A 20,191-nucleotide genomic window follows, 5' to 3' on the forward strand; every position below is an offset into this window, starting at 1 on the left:
GCTGTGCGAAGTTTAACTGTGCGTCTGAGCAGGTGACGTTCAAACCTGGTGGCAGGAGGACCCGATTTCTGAGTACGCCCTGCTTGGCTCTTTGTGTGTAACACCTTTACTCCTTCCTTGTCCTTGTGTTTCTGCCGCTTGGATCTGTTCTTTCACGCAGTCCATGTGCATTTGTCTTGGCTGAACTACTGTTACCCTCAGAAGTTTGGGTCTCTGTTAATTATGATAAAAGATGTAGAAATAACAGTAGGTTTCTGTGAACGTCAAAATAAGTTTCTGGAAGAATTGCCTCTTCCTAGGCCCACGACAGAGGGCACGGGGTCGCTCAGCATGCGAAGCCTGGGCTCACAGTCCTGCTCAGCACTGCCCCCTGCTGTGGCGTTAGAAGCCACACAAAGCATCTTGGCCACTGGTACCGGGAAAAGTTACACCCCATTTTTCTCTTCTTCTTCAGAGTAGGTCGGAATCTTTTTTTTTTTCCCCCTCAATTAAGCGTAACCATCTATCAATTGAAAAGATGCTAGAATCTCTTCATTGGATGTTTTCACCACCACTACCCTGTAACTCCATAAAATCAGAATTTCAGAAAGGGTTTCAGTGTAGTTCTTCTTATAAGGCTTACTAAAGACCGAAGGGCCAGCACCTGCAAGCAAAAATGGGCTTTTTAACAAGAATGCTGGGATTTCTCAGCTTTCTTCCCCCAAACAAGGCACAATAGCAAGTCACCCACCCGCTCCAGCCCATCTCCCCATGTGTGGAATGAAGGTGGTCCTACACAAATCAGATAAGATCCCATGCACAAGACATTATTTCTCTCTGATTAAACCACACCTACCTGGCACATAGCAGGTAGTCGGTAAACGTATGTTGAAATAAAAATCTTGAACAAAAATAAGGCTCAAGTAGAAAACCTTTGTTAGAGCTCAGGTAAAGATCTTCTCTGCTAAGGCCTCAAACTTCTGATGTGGTTTATTGAAGTGCTTTTTAAATGCATGTGCTCGGACCATCGTTGTTTCTGAGTATGGTTCACAGGTCCTTGGGCACTAGTCTAGGGCTGTTTAACAAAGAGGGAGGTGGAAGGCTTACCCAATTTGGTAGGTTTTTGAGCACTGAGATCAATAGCTTTTCTGGCAAGGCTAGGATGGACCAAGAATATTAGCTTCTTGACACTTAAGTAAGCATTTAATTTATATGTCCAGCTAGAAAGAGGAAAAGACATTAACAGTAGGAGACAAGTGTTTTGAAGTAAAATGTGATGTGTCAGGCCTGTGTTATGTAGCCTGAAATGTCTAAGAGGGAAGGAAGAGAACCAAGGCTTTTTTGTGAAGGAAGTGTAGTGTGACAGGTACCACTTCAGATTAATTAATTCAGTAAATTCTCATCACACTCTTAAAGGTAGGTGGTATTACACTGTTGTTCAGGTGAAAGTGGTTAAAAGTATTAAATTTTATCACTTCCTTTTGGGTCTTAAAATGAGAGGCCCTACCTCTGTTGAAGGCATGTCAGTGTACATCATGCAAGCCTTGATGAACAAATCACAAGAGGCAGGTTTAAAGCAAATATGGAGGGCCCATGGTTAGGACTCGGCGATTTCACTGCCGTGGCCCCAGGTTCAATCCCTGGTCAGGGAACTAAGATCCCATCCTGGAAGCCGTGCAGCGAGGCCAAAAAAAAAAAAAAAAAAAGCAAAAAAGCAAATATGGAAAGAGAACCGGGGCTCACAGGCATGGGGTCTTAACTAGTCTCCGATGCTTTACTCTTTGCTTTCAAAATAGATAATGGTTTGGAAGCACGGCTTGGCTTAATGCTTTATTTATGTTCAAAAGTTGCTTGTTTTCCACATTTTTTTTTTCCACATATTTTTAAAGATTTTTCTAGGAGGGAAAGGGTTAGTATTGTATGTCTAGGATGTGGAAATATAGTATTAGCCAATTTAAATTAAAACTGTAACAATGGTACCATCTGTCAGCCTCCTGTGGTAGAATTGTTAATGCATTTAATTGAGTGCTTTGTTAACCCAGCAAGAGAAGCAGGAGCGGGGGGACAGGGTCGGTGGAGAGACTGCTTGGGTGTTTGAAATTCAAGCAGTGAGACCCAGAGAGAGAGAGACTGGGGTTCCTCCCCATCCCGAACCTTGGTGCAGGGCATCGCTCTTCTAGGTACAAAGACTGGGTGTGGAAACTCACTTCTGCCAGCCGGGAACCAACAGCCAGGAGGGTCCATCATACAGAATGGCATCTGTGGCAGGGCTCCCGGGTCCCTCCAGTCTGTCTCCCCTCCTGCTTTCTCTTGCTGGGACTTTGTGTGCTGTTTGGAGATTCTAAATATTTTACACTGATGTTTCCTTATCTTTAACACATTGCTCTCTCTTTGTGCTTCAGGGAAGATGGTGAAAAAAGTCTGTCCTTGCAACCAGCTCTGTAGTAATTATCCTTTCTTTCTGTTACTTCCGGCCCTTGATTGCAAAGCCTGTTGCCCTTGAGTTCTTTGAATCCCGAAGCCTCACGACTCTCGGACTCCCAGCTCCCGTCCGGCTAGTCCTGCACCCTTTTCTGGTGTCGTCTTTAACATGCTCAGTTGCTGCCACTGGCTGTCCTTCCAGATTCAGGGTCGCCTCATAGTGCTCTCAGTGACGGCCCCGTGCCCCGGCTCTGTGACAGCTGTGGGTGGAGGCGCCTGTGGATGTGCTCAGGGGCCTCGGGGAGGCCTGGCTCCTTAGGAGGGAGTCCTGTAGTCAGAAACGTGCGCCCGCCGCTGTGCGCCCACGGGGATTCAGCCGGGATCGCGGCCTGCGAGAGCCCGGGCCCTCACATCGCAGTGGGAGCGGCTGCTGGGCTGCTGAGGGCAGGGGCACCCTGTGTAGACAGGAGGCTTCTCGTGAGAGCGAGGACAGTTCAGCAGCCCAGCAGCCACCAAGAGGCCCCTCCAGAAAACTCTGTGCTTGGGAGACTGGGCAGTAAGCTGTGGCTCATAGTAGGCCTTGTTACTAGGATCAGGCGGTGGGGCGGGGATGGGGTGGGGGCATGTATTACAGCAGCAGAACATCAGAAAGTGAATTTCTGGTGGTAAAGGATGCACGACTTTTAGAGCTTTCAGCAGAACTGAAAAGGGTTCAAAGGATAGTCAGTATCCTCTCGGGAAGGCAAGCAGCATTCTCAGAAATACCTACTTTACCAGTGCTCTTCAGCGCTTTAGTGCTACAGTGGGCCAGACGCACTCCCCATTCTCCTGGGTTTTATTAGCCAAGTCAGCTCTTCCCGGGAGTTCATTCCTGGTCAGAAAGCGATGTGTGTGTTTGTCTGTGTCCTTCTTTAATGGGAAAGCTATTTTCAGAAGCCAGAATGAGAAGGTGAACTGGGAGGCTGACTCTCCCCCGTGGCGTAAACCCCACATTCAGAATCCAGTGTCGTGTAACAAGATGAGGCCATAAAGGGGCCTCAGCGTCAGAGGCGACTGGCATGAGACCAGAGGGTGTGGTTCTAGCACGAGCAGTTTGTGGCCAGCAGTGCTCAGCTCTGCAAGCTTCTGAATTTGGCTTTTGACAGCTCTGCTCACTTGTGATTATGTTTTGTTTTCATCGTCGCGCTCACCATCAAGCTCGCGAAGCAGCTGTCATTCAAGGAGGATGGTGGTCCTCATGCATGTGATGTGCTTGCTCTCGGGATCTCGCCATTAGCACGACCGCCATCCTCGCTGCCTGCGCTTCCCACCCCAGCGCTGTCTCGCTGCTGCTGTTCGAGGAGCGCTGTCTCCTGTGCTTTTCCACTTTGCACCTGGGCCTCCTGTTCCACAGGGAGCTTACTCTTCCCTTTACACGGTGTGTGTGGTAGCAGCCCCCGTGGCTCTGGCGGGCACTGGGAGTGAGCTGACAACACGTGCAGTCGTCCCGGGTTGTCTTGCCTTGGTGATAAGAAGCACGTGCCCCTCGCACTCTGCAGCTTCACCTCAGAATAGCTGTTCCTCTAGGACACGCGTGCTCGGGTGTGCCATTCCCGGGTGGCAGGGTGCAAGCCGGCCTCGAGAGCAGCAGTGGGTTACAGGGGGCTTCTACATGGCGGAGTTGCTTCCAGTGTGCTGCTGTGCTCTGGTGCCGCTTGGATCTTGAAAGCAGGAAGATGCATGCATTTAAATATCTAGCCCCGGCAGTATTGGGGGATCTTAAGTCCTGGTGGCTCACAGCCCACCGCGGCAGCTTTCATTTATCCTGCAGCAAATGCGAGATCTGGTAAGAAAGCGGGGGGTGACGGGAAAACACAAGACGTGACTCTTCTTTCCCTCTTCCCTAAAACTCGCCTCTTCGAATAATCGCCAGTGTGCCCTCCAGCAGAGCCGAAATCAGGCAGGACACAGACTCCTTTCTTTCTCATCAAACCATAGAAATAGAATTCCTTCATCACAGCCCCAAAGCGTCCCCCCCTCCGCACCCCTGCCTCAGCCGGGCGCGCGTGAGAATGCTTGCTCTTCTGGGGAGTGGGGGCCGTGGAGGCCTTGAAGCAGTGGGACTGAGGTCGTCTTCGGGAAGCCACGCCTTCCTGGAGCTGAAAGACTCAGGCACACCGTAGAGAGCCTTCCTCCTGAGCGCTCGTGGTTCTTTACTCAAAGGAAATGGGGAGACGTTGAAGCCTTAACTCTCGCAAGTTTGCGTTTGCAATTCACGTTTATGGGTCCAGGTGAAAAAGGTTTCAGACCAGAGCATGCTTTCTCTTGTCGCCCCTTTCTGTGAAAGAATGGCTGAAGACCATGATGGTCCCCACATGGTTTGGGAGCCCATCTTTCCTGGGGCTTGTCTTTGCTTTCCTTTAACTCCTCCATGAACCCTGCCCAGTGCTCCAGGGATCCCCTTCTCTTGCCCTGTTCTGCAGCATTCTAGAGCAGCCAGCCTCACTGGCCACACCGCTCAGCCCTCCTCTCCCCCAGGGGACGCTGGGCGTAGAGGCCCAGCAGCGAGTGTCCGTGCTCCAGGATGCCATGAGAATGGGCAGAAGGAGGTCCCCGCCCTCTGTGCCTTCCCTCCTCCGGAGTTGTTCAGCCTCGTCTGGAGCTCCTGAAGAGAACCTGTTTTCGTTACCCTGTGATGCCAGAGCATTTGGCTACATAAGACCCTGGAACCTTCCTTTTCCTGCACGGCTTCCCACTTCATCCCCCCATTCTGTGGTTTGCCGTTCCTCACCCTCGGAGGTTCCCTCCCTGAGAGCCCAGCCCAGCCGCCCCTAACGCGTGCGCTCTGTTGCTTCTCGCTTCAGGGACCAGCAGCACGAACACCGTTGGGGGGACCGTGAACAGCCAGGCCGCCCAGGCTCAGCCTCCTGCCATGGCGTCCAGCAGGAAGGGCACGTTCACAGATGACCTGCACAAGCTGGTGGACAACTGGGCCCGAGACGCCATGAATCTCTCAGGCAGGAGAGGAAGCAAAGGACACATGAGTTACGAGGTCAGTCTGCCCCTTTTGCCATTTTCCGGATCCATCAGAGTATCACCGAGCACGCGTCTCGCTCGTGTCCGGGACCTTCTTCAGTAGCCCGTGAGCTATAACACTTTTCAAAAAACGAGACAAAAATCACCCCGGTCCCCTTTTAGTTTTCCTGCCCTGAATCCCGAGCTCTGTATCGGTCAGCCCAGTTTTTTCTTCCCTTTTCCTTTCACACTCTGAACTACACACCCACGACACCACCCACCTCCAATCAGGACAAGTATTTGGTAAATATAAAGAGCCAATAATTATGATGGAAGGTTGTCTGGGTGTTGTTTTCTCTGTCCCCTGCAAGATGAGAGCAGCCCGCTTCTGGAATTCTGTCTCAGTCCCACCCATGTCACACCCACACCAGCTTCACACGGCGTTGTTCTCTCCTCAGGGCCCTGGCATGGCAAGGAAGTTCTCCGCACCTGGTCAGCTGTGCGTCTCCATGACCTCAACCCTGGGTGGCTCCGCCCCCATCTCTGCAGCATCAGCTACCTCTCTAGGCCACTTCCCCAAGCCCATGTGCCCCCCACAGCAGTACGGTTTCCCAGCCCCCCCCTTCGGCACGCAGTGGAGCGGCACGGGCGGCCCAGCAACACAGCCACTTAGCCAGTTCCAACCTGTGGGAACTGCCTCCTTACAGAACTTCAACATCAGCAACTTGCAGAAGTCCATCAGCAACCCCCCAGGTTCCAACCTGAGGACCACTTAGACCTAGAGGCGTTAACGGAGTAGATTTGGGGGCAGGAGGTGGAATGGTGAGGGGCAGGTGGGAGGGGGATGGGAAAGTAGCCTACATACTAACTACTAGCGCTGCATTTAACTGGTTATTTCTTGCCAGACAGGAATGTGTTTAATACTGCTTAGAGCCCTCAGAGTGGAGAATCTCCCTCTGCTTTCACCATTTATTGGAGTGGGATGAGAAGGAAAGAAAGAGCAGGTTTCTTGTGTATGCTTTGTTATCTCTCCCCAACAGTGAGCGCTCGGAAAGAGAATCGTGTTGATCAGAAAGCTTCTAGAGAGCTCAGTGGAAAAGCAAAGCCCATCTGCGTTCTCAAGTAGTGGGGCTCTTAATCTTGGTACCCACCCCAAGTCCCTTATCCCCTCAAGAACATAAACCGCAAGACAAAAAATTAAACTATTGGGCTCTCTCCTACCCTGTCCCCACCCCAGCCAATCTTTAGAACCCAGTGAAAACACCAGGGGACTGAGGTTTCAACCCTTTCTTACGATAGGTCATTAGTGCTTTAAGCAAATGATATTCGCAGCTTTGACTGCAGCATTAGCCATTAGGAAAAAAAAAATTAAGTTCCCTGCGGACATGTAACTTTGCCATCAGTTTTGATGTGGAAACACTGTGATATATAAATGTTGTTGGACAACAGTAGTTTTAAGAGTAAAATATGAAAGGTTTAAAAAGTTGAAAAAAGCTAGCTCTGTCCTTTACCTGTTGAGACTTTACCTTCTCCTTTGTATTTGCATTGTATTAGATAAATAAATGTGAGTGTAAAATTGTATAAATTACTGTACTTGAATACTTCTGTCCTCCCAGTATTGCTTGCTGGATGTCGCAGTGCCTTGGACTTCTATCGCTTCTGCCGTTAACACCAACTGCTCACCAGACCCCAGTCAGCACAGGGCGCATGGAAGGGAACCTTGGGTCCGTGTGACCCAGCAGTGGATTATGCAATAAGGAAATTGAAAGAGTATTTTTTTTCAAGTCATTTAACAATTTTGTCTAGAGCAGGTGTAAGATGAGCAGGTGAGAAGTTGACAGTAGTGGTTAAAAGCAGAAAACTCTGTTTCAGGACAGGTGAGGAGGGGTGTTGTCACAAAATCGGGCAATTTACAACATTGAGCGTGGTGTGCAATAAGTGATGAAAGAAAAAGAAAGACTACAGGATGGGAGAACAGACTTGTTTTGAAGATAGGTGATGCTTGGCCAGTGGCTGCCATAAGCCTTACTTACCTGAGCTGGGCTTGAGCAGAGGAGACCTGGAAGAAATGGCTGAATATAAAGGGAAGGGCACGGGGTGGGGGGGGGGGGGCGCTAGTTTTTAAGCTGGGAAATGTGATAGTGAAATGTCACAGATGGAGAAAGTTGCTCTAAGAAAAATCATTTGGATTGCTTCCCTCTTGGTGCAAATGTACCGTGTATTTCTCAGCTTGGGGTACTGTAGTTTGTGGAAAGTGGACCCACATCTGAGTTAAGCATTGTAGGAAAGAATGCTTATTCCTACCAACTTCCTATATAATGTCCAAATGGTTGCAGGATCATAATCTCTTGCGCCACCTTATTTCTAGAATTACAGCTGATATTCTCACGTTCTCTGTAAACAGATAGTCCCCTGAAGTAATAATAACTGCAACCAGCCAGTATTATTTAGTGCTGTGCCTAGTTGTAATGGGCAGTTCTGTTACTTTCAGAACTTTCAGGAAGTGCTCTCCTCATTGCCTGAGTTTGGGATCTCTGTTCTCCCAGAAGGTGGGAAAGAAGCCAGGACTCTTAATTTTGGGGTGCTTCTTGTCTTGACTCTTGAGCTGGGAAACTGACCTATTTCCAACCTCGTACCCACCTCAATGGCACATCCCAGGAATCCCCATGACAGGAAGAGCCTGGATGGCTGTCCTGTCCTCCGTTGGTCATTTTCTTTATTAAGTTAGCCGAGACCCCAAAGATGCAAATGAGAGCTGAAGGTTTTAGGAAGGTAGAAATGAAAAGGGCAGGCGTTCCAAGCTTTGCTTCGAAACTGTTTACTTACTTTTTCTCTGCTTATAATCCTCGGGAGATGACAAGAGTAAGGACAGAACAAGAAGCGCCAAGGAAGTGGGGAACGGACCCCTGGGCAAGGAGGCAGGGCTTTGCAGCAGAGGAAAGAGGAGCCAGAGTGCAGCACGTGACTATTTTGTTTCTTTGGTTTAATCATTTTGAGATCTCTTCACTCACACGTGGAAAGTAAGAACTGCTTTTATTTACTGTTGATTTTTTTCCCCCTCCTGTGGATGGAAATAACTGAAGCCTAGAGGAATGAACCTAGTGCTACTGAACTGTTTAAATTATTTTTGTGTTAATAGTACACTTTGAGTATCTTTTTCCACATTAAAAAAATTCTTTCTGAATTATAAATGTTTTCCTTACATTATTTAACAATGTACACTGTTTTAAAAAAAAACAAACTAAATTCAAACCTTGGGGATTCTCGGTAGCCGGTCAACCCGTGCGTTTGGGATAAACCCCCGGGGGGTCGCGCTTTCTGCTTCCGTTTGTTACCTTTGTAGATGAAACCATTCAAATAAACCAAACTTGCTTTTCTTGAGCTGTGGGGTTTCATTTTCAGCACATGCCTTTTTCGTGATCTCATTAGCTCTGATTTGACTTGTGTGCAATTTATAACTGGACTCCTATCTCCAGGACCTTTTTTTTAACAGCAGTTCTGACCTGAACTAAGATGCTGCAGACAGGCAAGATATATTTTCTGAAGACCATGGTAAGGATATCGAAATCAGAAGATGAATCTATGCCCAAAGCTGTGCAGCTCAGGTGAGGTGGAGGGAGGTCAGGGAAAGCCCCCTGCTCGTCTTCCAGAGGCACGGCGGTGGCCTAGGGGCACACCTTCCCACAGATGGGCCTGTGTTCCAACAAAAAACTCAAGACTGGGTACAAGGCCCAGCCCAAAATGCCCTTAAAAAGTAAAACTGCACACTCATTAGTTGGGGGAAAGGATTATGAAACATCCAAACACTAAGAGAATTTATGTTAAGGTGGGTGATAATCACACATCCGAAACAGCTGAACAGCTGCTTATGTCACACAGATTTTTGTGGTTTTCCAGTACATATAAACGTTGTTTGCACTATAGCCTGTTATGTCTGCAATAGCATTATATCTAAAACAATATATACCTTTTTTTTAAGAATATATTTTTAAAGAATATTTATTTATTTACTTGGCTGCACCGGGTCTTAGTTGTGGCATGCGGGATCTAGTTCCCTGGCCATGGATCGAACCCGGGACCCCTGCCTTGCGAGTGTGGAGTCTTAGCCACTGGACCACCAGGGAAGTCCCTAAAACAATATATACTTTAAAACGCTGTTGGGAAAATGCTCAACACAGGGTTGCCAAAAACCTTCAATTTGTTTAAAAAAAAAAAAAAAAAATCTGCGAAGCGCAATAAAAAGAAAGAGGTATGCCTGTTACTTTGTTACAAAGTAGGATTTTATTTTGCTTTCTTAAAATGCCTTTTCTTTGGTCTTAGATTATATTTCCTTATTAGGAAAAAATGGAGGTAGTTTCACAATGAGCCTATAAATGACAGATTGTTGTAGATGAGTGGCAGCGAAAGGGGTCAGAGGTCACACAGAGTGAGATACTGCAGGCCGCTGTCGAGGTTGGTGCGTGGGGAAGGTGGCCACTGTGATTCCTAGAATGTCTACCTTTATTAACATAAAAGCTTAGGAATAAATAAATAGTGAAGAGCCAAAGAAAAGGTGTGTGTGTGTTTGTTTAAATTTATTTATTTATTTATTTATGGCTGTGTTGGGTCTTCGTTTCTGTGCGAGGGCTTTCTCTAGTTGCGGCGAGCGGGGGCCACTCTTCATCGCGGTGCGCAGGCCTCTCACTATCGCGGCCTCTCTTGTTGCGGAGCACAGGCTCCAGACGCGCAGGCTCAGTAGCTGTGGCGCACGGGCTTAGTTGCTCCGCGGCATGTGGGATCCTCCCAGACCAGGGCTCGAACCCGTGTCCCCTGCACTGGCAGGCAGACTCTCAACCGCTGCGCCACCAGGGAAGCCCTGTTTGTTTAATCTCCGCAGGGCTTCCCTGCCTGCCCAGCTTGATCTGCGTCAGGTTCCAATAGTGAAAGCCTCTGGCGAAGTTGAGCATGAAGCAAGGTAAATCCCCGGAGGTAAAGCTCTTTCCCTAGGAATGACGAGTCATTTCATGACCAAGAAGCAGTTTTTGAAAGTCCCTTTGTGACAGAATCCAGTGAGGTGACCTGAGCCTTGGTCAAGATGGATCCAATTTCCTTTTCTTCGTGTCCTGGTTCTTCCTGTATGAATCACAGTCTCCTATGGAAGAGAAAATTGTTCACATTACAGCTGCCATGATTTAAAAATAAGGAATAAACTGACAGCTAATAACTTTTGAATCGTATTAGTTAACTGTCCTACTTTAAAGGCCAAGAATGAAAATTGTTATGAGGGGGACAGGTCCCTCTATTAACAAACACTGGACCAAGCTGCAGTAGAGATCATGACAGGCCTGCTTTTAACAGGAAAGCTCTTAATGCAGCCGTGCTTCAATGTCCCACTACTATCAGCTAGAAAGAGCTGCACCTCAAGTCGGGACCCCAAGGAAGACTTGAGACTCTCAATCCAGTTACACTGCATTTTCTTACACTGCTCCTGCTCTGGCATGAGTCCCCTCCGACTTCTTAAAATGGAATGTCATTCTTTCTTTAAGATTCATAGGATTATACCCAGGTTCTCCCTTCCATTTCTGCTCCTAAAACACTTTGCTACCTGTTATGTGTTGGTTAAGGTGGTAAGTTTGAAGGTGCCAGGGTCCACATTTTGCCTGTGGATTCTGGTGGCAAAGGCTCTGCGGGGTCCTGTTCCAGGTCTCCATCTCGTTCTTCAGGACGGAGGTGGCAGGGGCTTGTGGTGGTTCTGGTTTAGACAAGGGCTTGACCACACCGTCCCCTGCATCTAGAGCCATGTCCCACATTTCAAGACTGTCTGCAAGGACAGAGGTCACAATCAAATGCAGCATCAACAAACGAGGTGCTGGAAAAATAACAGGTCGTGAGAAATGCCGTATCATGAGAGCTCTATATGATGGCGTTGGGAATTTCTCTTTCCCCGACCCGTGAAAGTACACCAAAGCCTCTCTCGGGTCAGGACAGTAGAGGAGCTGCCTACGTGCTATCAGTCAGCACTTTCTACAAAACCAATGGAAATGAAGATATTTATGCCTCTTTTGACATGTATTTGTGAGGACGGAAAGTATACAGCACAGTAACTTACAGACACTTGATAGGTATTTACTGATTAGGTATTTACTGATTCATTCCTTTAGCCCTCCTGACCTGGAAGCACGTCTGTCTGGGTGAGCGGCTCTGAAGCAGCAGTTCTGGCAGGTGGCACCGGTGGCAGCGCTGCTGCAGAGAAAGGACAAAACCACGTAACCAAGCTGGGCCAGGGGCGGCCTTGGAAGTGCGTGCAAAGCCGCCTAGGGTTACACTCGTCGGCACGGCCAGCAGTAGAACTCGGGACCCTGCATCTTGGTCCTACCTACAGATCTATATAAAATAGGACTGACGATACTATATTCTTTCTTCTCATCAAACTGCGAAAAAAACCTGAAAAGTTTGTTTCTCCTTTAGAACGGAAGAGTTATTATAAGCCGTCTTGTCCAGTTTTTACTATTTGAAGCTATAACCCTTGTTCAAACAAACAAAATCTTAAACAGACATGAATATGTAAAACCAAGATGATGACTCTGTGATTCGGGGTGGGGGAAGTCCTGGAGATGACTCCTCCTCCACCTCTGACCCCCAGAGCTTCCGCAATGGTTTGGAAGCTAAAGACCTAGAATAATAATTCTTATTAAGAACATCCCCAGCACAGTAAGTTTTTTGGGTTTTTTTTTTCCCTACATTAACCTCAGCCTGCCAGTGCTGAGGGGAATTATAAAGAACTAAACATGAAGCAGGTCCTCTGAACCTCCTTCGTAATTTTTAGGGAGAAGCTGGGCAAAAATCCACTTGGTCTTTCTTTGTTTCTAGTCTCTGAGAAAGACTCCAAAAAAAATCTGCATCTACTACTCCCACTGAACCTGGACTCTGAAATAAATGAAAGTTCACGGATAAAGAATTGCCAAAAACCCATTCTCTTCAAACCCAACTTTGCTTTATGTTCAGAGACAGCTCAGGGGCTTCCCTGGTGGCGCAGTGGTTAAGAACCCACCTGCCACTGGAGGGGACACGGGTTTGAGCCCTGGTCTGGGAAGATCCCACATGCCACGGAGCAGGTAAGCCCGTGCGCCACAACTACTGAGCCTGCGCTCTAGAGCCCGCCAGCCACAACTACTGAGCCCACGTGCCACAACTACTGAAGCCCACGCACCTAGAGCCCATGCTCCACAACAAGAGAAGCCACTGCAATGAGCCCGCACACTGCAACGAAGAGTAGCCCCCACTCGCCACAACTAGAGAAAGCCCACGTGCAGCAACAAAGACCCAACGCAGCCAAAAATTAAATAAATAAATTAATTAATTAATTTATTAAAAAAAAAAAAAAAGCCCAGAAAGGCTTTCTCATGTACACGTGGCCAAAGTAACTGAGGCCAAAAAAAGCTGTCCCCTGAGACATCTAGTTCCAGGTTCTGTCAGGGCCCGTCTCCTTCCCCCAAAAGACCAGTGTCTTCCTTCAGTCACGGGGAAACGCAAGGCAGGACGTGGCGGTTTGAGCCCGTGGCCGCCTCTGTGCTGTGCGCGGACCCGACCTGCTGCAGAGGTGGGGAGCAGAGCCGCCCCCAGAGCCCGCGCTCCGTCCCCTCACCAGGGCCCTGCTTCTCGGCGGGGGGGCCGGACGGGGGTTCCTGCTGCTGCTTCCCCATCTGCTCCCGGAACCGCTGCTGCAGCTGTCTTTGCCGGAGCTTCCGCTGGTACGTGGCATCGCTCTCCGTGGCAGCAGAGGTCGGGCTTCTGCATCAGGAGAGCAACAGGGAGGTGAGCTCCTGAGCTGACTGGTGAGCAGCAACACATAGTTCCCCAGGGAGCACACGGGCCAGCCACTGTGCTGGCTCTGAAGTGAAGGCAGGAGTGGGCGGGCGGGGGGAGACACCTGGGAAGGAGCAGGGGCGGGGAGGGCACGCGGCCCACACGCGGAGCTGCTGTCCTCGTCCCCGACATCACAACGTGGTGGCTTGGTCTGCAAGGGGACGTCACCTCCTGTGGTTTGGGGGGTCCCAGAGCCAGGTTCTGTCGGCAGCTGCTATATCTGGCTTGTTCCACAGATGGTTCAAAGTCTTGTCTCTTTGCTTTAGTTAAGTCCACTTCAAGAGGCAGCTAATGAGGGAAAAAAGGGGAGAAAACTTCTTCCAACTGCTCTTCCCCTTCCTCAAGGATCTAGATACCTGAAAAATGGCATTTCACAATCCTCTATCCATCATTCCTTCTAGGTCCTAAGAAGCTGGGACAAGGGATCCATAAGTTCAAGTCATTTTAATTATATGAGGGATAAAACAATTTCATTTTCCACCTATGCCATTCTGTATTAATGAAGTTTTGATAAGAAGGAATCATACTTCAGTTTTTATTTAGGGCAAATGCTCTGTAAAATCTAATTTGAATCTTTTCTTGGCAACCGGATCTGATGCTGTCTACTTTTTTTTTTAATGGAAATGATCACACATCACCATACTACAGAAACCCAGAGATTTTTCAGTTGGGAGAACTTCTCTCTCAATTAATAATATGATGCTGATAGAATAAAGGAATATGAGGGATTGAGATGACTACATTTTGGATAAAGATAACCTGAAAATGAAAATTATACTGTGAAATTTCGTACTGACATTGAGAAGTAAATAAGTTAAACCCTGGTGGCCTAGTGGTTAGGATTCGGGGCTTTCATTGCCGTGACCAGGTTCATTCAATCCCTGGCCAGGGAACTGAGGTCATCCTGCAAGCCACGTGGCACTGCCGAAAAAAAAAGAAACAAAAAAAAGAGAAATGAGTTTATGCTACGACATGGATGAACCTTGAGGACATTCTGCTCGGTGAAACAGGCCAGTCACAAAAGGACAGACAAGAGATGACTCCACTGACATGAGGCCCTTAGAGTAGCCAGACCAAAGAGACAAAGGAGATGGTGCCCAGGGCTGTGTGGAGAGGGGTGCTGGCATCATGTTTAATGGGTCTAGAGTTTCAGTTAGAAGAGAAAAGAGCTACAGAGATGGATGGTGGTGATGAGTATCCCACATTCTGAATGTATTTAGTACCCCTGAACTGTACCCTTACAATGTCTAAGATGGTACATTGTGTTATGTATGTTTTACCACAATAAAAGAAATTGGGGAAAAAGAATGAGCACTGAAAAAATTTTAAAAGACTGACGATGCTAAGTGCTATTGAATGTATAGAATAATTGGAACTCATACACTGCCAGGTGGGAGTGTGAGTTTGTACAGCCATACTGGAAACTGGAAGAATCTACTAAAACTAGGCATATGCCCAGCCCTCTGAGCTGACCCAGTAGTTCCCAAGGTAAATGGGTGAGTATGTGCACCAAGAGGTGCACAGGAACGCTAACAGCAGCCCTGTCTTCAAAACAACCAAAGGCTATGAAAACCTCAAATGTCTATCAAGTCAGGGTGGGAAAGTCAACTGTGGTAGACTCATGCAACAGAGAAGATACCGCAGTGAAAATGCTACTACGTGCAACAAGAATGAATCTCGCACACATGTGGAATGAAAGCCAGACACAAAACAGTTCATACTATTTGATCCCAAAAAGTACAGAACAGTCAAAACTAACCTATGTCGTCAAAAGTGGTTTTCCTCGGTAATGATGAGAAGGGGAGGGGTTGGCAGCAACTGCAAGGGACACACAATTGAGACATTCTGGGACACGGGGATGCTCCACCGTGACTCAGATGCTGGTCTTAGAATTCATCAAGCTGAACATTTACGATGTGTGCATTGTCTGCATGTCTGTATGTACTTTTTAATACTTCAGTCACTTTTTATAAAGCATAAACTGTACAATCCCATTATATAAAGTTCAAAAACAGGAATAAATCTGAGACTAGAAGTCGGAATAAAAAAGTCAGAACAGTAGTTACTTTTGAAAAGATAAAATCAAGGTAGTGAATGGGAGGGGGCAAAATGGGGTCCTGGAGTGCTGATAATATTCTGTTTCCCTGTCTAGGATGTAAATAGCTGTGTTCACTTCTAAAAATTCATCAGGCTGTGCCATTATGATGTATGCAGTTTTCTATATACATGTTGCACTTCGTTTAAAAAATTCATTAAAAGAAAAAAGTGACAAAGAAATGGAGAGTGACGTCAGCACACAGCAGACCAGAAGCTCCAAGTCTCTCTCACAGAGATACCAAGCTGACAGCAGTACACAGACCAGATACCTCTATAAGAACCCCAGTGGCCAGGTGAGAGGCTACAGCACTCAGGCCAACATAAAACCAAGACAAGATTCCAGCAAAGGAGGGAGCAAAGTTCACGGCATTCTGCATGCCTGCCTGCCCATGGCCATGCCCCTGTCTGGCATAGAGCAGTACAAGCAGAGGAAACCTCCCACGCTGGGGCTCTTCCCTCTGGATGGAAACGAAAGAGTGGACTGTGCATCTGAAGTTCTGGGGGCTTGTCTGGAGGCTGCCCAAGGCACTGGTTTCTGTCTCACCTGACGAAATGCTGACAGAATCAGGAGCAGAGTTTGAAAGTCACTAAAAACAAGAGGTGAGCGCCACAGCACATAAGAGCTGCAGTTCTGCAGTCAGATGCCAGAAGGAGGAGGAGACTGTAAAAGACTTGAGAGGTCCTAGAACCTCCAGCTGGGCTGACTGTCACAGATCTTCCACTGCACAAAGCCAGTACAGAAAGGCTGGGAGAGGTGGTTGTTTTTTCAAATGCCCAGATCTCAGCGAAAGATCACATATAAAGAAACAGGGAGACATGGCCCAATCAAAGGAACAAAATGAAACTAAAAAAACTGACCCTGAAGAAATGAAGAGCTATAAGCTGCCTGACAAAGAAACTAAAATAACTCAAGGTTGCTCAGTGAACTAGGAGATCACAGATAGACAACTCAATGAAATCAGGAAAATGATGATGTATATACAAAATGACATATCAACAAAGAGAAATGACAACAAAGAAGCAAGCAAATTCTGGAGCTGAAAAATTCACTAGAGGCATTCTACAAGCAGATGTGATCAGGCAGAAGAAAGAATCAGCCAACTTGAAGACAGGTCATTTGAAATCATCTATTCAGAGAAGCGAAAAGAAGAATGAAGAAAAATAAGAGCTTAAAGGACTTATAAGGGCACTATCATGCTACATATTTTAAAAGTCTTAGGAGAAGAGAGATTACTGGTGAAAAACTTCCAAAATCTGAGGAAAGAAAAGATGTCTAAATTCAAGAAGCTCGAAGAACTACATCTAGGATGAGCCCAAAGAGAACAAGGCATATTATAATCAAAATGTCAAAAGTCAAAGACGGTACAACAATGAACTATCAGAAAGAGAAATTAAGAAAACAATCCTACTTACAATTGCATCAAAAAGAATAAAACACCTAGGAATAAATTTAACCAAAGAGATGAAAGACCTGTACTCAGAAAACTAGAAGACACTGATAAAGAGGTGGATACAAATAAATGGAAAGATATTCCATACTCATGAATTGCAAGAATCAATATTATAAAAATGTCCATACCCGAAGCAATCTACAAATTCAGTGCAATCCATATCAAAATTCCAAAGGCCTTTTTCACACAAATAGAACAAACAATCCTAAAATTTGTATGGAACCACAAAAGACCCTGAATAACCAAAGCAATCCCGAGAAAGAAGAACAAAGCTGGAGGCATCACACCTCCTGATTTCAAACTACCTTACAAAGCTCTAGTAATTAACAGAATGGTATCGGCACAAAAACAGACATAGATCAATGGAACAGAATAGAGAGCCCAGAAATAAACCCACGCATACACGGTCAATTAATTTATGACAAAGGAGCCAAAAATATACAATGGGGAAATGACAGTCTATTCAACAAAACTGTAAGAAACTGGAGAGTAGGGACTTCCCTGGTGGCGCAGTGGTTAAGAATCCACCTGCCAATGCAGGGGACACGGGTTCGAGCCCTGGTCCAGGAAGATCCCACCTGCCGCAGAGCAACTAAGCCCATGCGCCACAACTACTGAGCCTGCGCTCTAGAGCCTGCGGGCCACAACTACTGAGCCCTCGTGCCACAACTACTGAAGCCCATGTGCCTAGAGGCCCTGCTCCGCAACAAGAGAAGCCACCGCAATGAGAAGCCTGCGCACTTCAACGAAGAGTAGCCCCCGCTTGCCGCAACTAGACAAAGCCTGTGTGCAGCAACGGAGACCCAATGCAGCCAAAAGTAAATAAATACATAAATTTATTAAAACAAAAACAAAAGAACTGGACAGTCACATGCAAAAGAATTAAAATGGACCACTTACACCATACACAAAAATTAACGTTGGATTAAAGACCTGAAACCATAAAACTCCTAGAAGAAAACACAGGCAGTAAGCTCCTTGACATTGGCCTTGATGGTAATTTTTTTGTATTTGACACCAAAAAGCGAAGACAACAAAAGCAAAAATAAACAAGTGGGACTATATCAAACTAAAAAGCTTTGACAGCAAAGGAAACCATTAACAAAGTGAAAAGGCAACCTACTGAATGGGAGAAAAAGTTTGCAAATGATATAACTGATAAAGCATTAACATTTAAAACATATAAAGAACTCATACAACTCAAAAGCAAAACCAAAACAAAACAATCCAATTAAAAAATGGGCAGATCTGAATAGATATTCTTTCAAAGAAGACATAAAGATGCCCAACAGGTACATAAAAAGATACTCAACATCACTCACCATCAGGGAAATGAAAATCAAAACCACAATAAGATAGCACCTCACACCTGTCAGAATGGCCATTAGCAAAAAGACAAGAGACAACAAGTGTTGGTGAGAATGTGGAGAAAAGGGAACCCTTGTGCACTGCTGGTGGGACTGTATGAGAAAAACTATGGAAAACAGTTTCCTGAATAAATTGAAAATAGAACTACCATATGATGCAGCAGTGTCACTTCTGGGTATTTATCCAAAGAAAAGAAAAACAGTAACCCAGAAAGATATGCTCCCCCATTTTCACTGCAGCATTATTTATAACAGCCAAGACATTGAAGCAACCTAAATGTCCACTGATAAAGAATGTAGTATATATATCTACAACGGAACATTATTCAGGCATAAAGAAGAAAATCTTGCCACTTGCAACAACATGGATGGATCTTGAGGACAATTTGCTAAGTGAAATAATTCAGACAGAAAAATAAATACCATATGATCTCACTTATATGTGGAATCTAAACAAACAAACAAAAACTGAGCTCATAGATAAAGAGAACAGACTGGTGGTTGCCAGGGGTGGGGGGTGGACAAAATGGGTGAAGGGTGTCAAAAGGTACAAACGTCCTGTTATAAAATAAATAAGCTCTGGGGATGTAATGTACGGCATAGTGACTATAGTCAATAACACTGCACTGTATATTTGAATGTTGCTAAAAGAATAGATCTTAACAGTTCTCATCATAAGAAAAAAACCTTCACCTATGTGTGGTGATGGATGTTAACTAGACTTATTGTGGTGATCATCTTGCAATATATAAAAATACTGAATCATTATGTTGTACAACTGAAACTAATATACAGGCATACCTCGAAGATATTGCAGGTTTGGTTCCAGACCTCCACAATAAAGCAAATATAGAAATAAAGCGAGTCACACAATTTTTTTGGTTTCTTAGTGCATATAACAGTTGTGTTTACACTATACTCTAGTATGTTAAATGCACAACAGCATTATGTCAAAACAAAGCAATGTACATACCTTAATCAAAAAATAATTTATTGCTAAAAAATGCCAACCATCACCTGACAATGCAGTTGCCACAAACCTTCAATTTGTAAAAAATGCAATTATCTGTGAAGTGCAATGAAATGAAGCACTATAAAACAAGGTATGCCTGTAATGTTGTATGTCAATTATATCTCAATTTTTAAATAAAAGTCAAAGACAGAGAAATCTTGAAGACAGCAAGAGAAAAGCAAATCATCACATACTGGAGTGCCTGCCTAAGATTATCAGATTTCTCAGCAGAACTCTTACAGGCCAAAATGGAGTGGGATGATATATTCAAAGTCCTGAAAGAAAAAACTTAGCCAAGAATAGTGTATCCAGCAAAAGTATCCTTCAAAAATGGAGAAACTAAGATTTTTTTCAAATAAACAAAAGCAGAGAGAGTTCAATACCACTAGACTTGCTCTACAACAAATGCTAAAGGGAGTCCTTCGAACTGAAACAAAAGGATGCCGCGCAGCAACATGAAAATAAAAAGTTTTCCAGTAAAGGTAAATACGTGGACAAAAACAGTAACCTGTATCACTATAATTTTGGTACACGGAATTTAAATGAAAAAAACCATTAAAATTATATAATGAGTACAGATATTAAATGTAAAAACCATTAAAACTTTTATAACTATAAATCTATGTTAGTGGACATACAATAATATGAAGATGTAATCTGTAACATCGATAACATAAAGTGGGGTTGTAAGGGACTAGAGTTTTTGTATGCAATTCAAGTTATCAGTTTAAAATAGAATGTTATAACTTTAAAATGTTTTATATAATTGTGATGGTAACCACGAAGAAAATATCTATAGGATATACACAAAAGTAAACAAGAAGGGAATCAAATCATGTTACTACCAAAAAGTCAACACAACACAGAGGACAGCAGTAAGAGAGGAAAGAAGGGACAAAAAAAAAAAGCTAAGCTACAGGACATACAGAAAACGATTAACAAAATGACAATACTAAGCCCTTCCCTATCAATAATAAATGTAAATGGATCAAACTCCCCAACCAAAAGCCACAGATTGGCTGGAT

General features: G+C 45.5%; 2 protein-coding genes across 34 annotated transcripts in view; one reads left to right on the plus strand and one right to left on the minus strand.

The window, feature by feature from the left end:
- WNK1 (WNK lysine deficient protein kinase 1) overlaps positions 1-8,775 on the plus strand; it is a 132,651-nt gene extending 123,876 nt beyond the window's left edge. For all 19 annotated transcript variants that reach the window (XM_061205984.1, XM_061205989.1, XM_061205991.1 and 16 more), the window contains 2 exons: positions 5,244-5,431; positions 5,853-8,775. In XM_061205984.1, coding sequence (XP_061061967.1) covers positions 5,244-5,431; positions 5,853-6,170 — 506 coding nt within the window. In that variant the 3' untranslated portion in view covers positions 6,171-8,775. The remainder of the gene's footprint in view (positions 1-5,243; positions 5,432-5,852) is intronic.
- A 925-nt stretch (positions 8,776-9,700) lies between these two features.
- Positions 9,701-20,191, minus strand: part of RAD52 (RAD52 homolog, DNA repair protein) — a 76,110-nt gene continuing 65,619 nt past the window's right edge. For 14 of the 15 annotated variants that reach the window (XM_061206038.1, XM_061206039.1, XM_061206033.1 and 11 more), the window contains 5 exons: positions 13,304-13,527; positions 13,019-13,164; positions 11,545-11,616; positions 10,979-11,194; positions 9,701-10,525 (listed from right to left, as the gene is read on the minus strand). In XM_061206038.1, the coding sequence (XP_061062021.1) occupies positions 10,464-10,525; positions 10,979-11,194; positions 11,545-11,616; positions 13,019-13,164; positions 13,304-13,527 (720 nt within the window). In that variant the 3' untranslated portion in view covers positions 9,701-10,463. The remainder of the gene's footprint in view (positions 10,526-10,978; positions 11,195-11,544; positions 11,617-13,018; positions 13,165-13,303; positions 13,528-20,191) is intronic. The other variant, XM_061206041.1, reaches the window with a different exon arrangement.

This window comes from Eubalaena glacialis, chromosome 11 (genome assembly GCF_028564815.1).
Source record: "Eubalaena glacialis isolate mEubGla1 chromosome 11, mEubGla1.1.hap2.+ XY, whole genome shotgun sequence".
NCBI classification, from domain to species: domain Eukaryota; kingdom Metazoa; phylum Chordata; class Mammalia; order Artiodactyla; family Balaenidae; genus Eubalaena; species Eubalaena glacialis.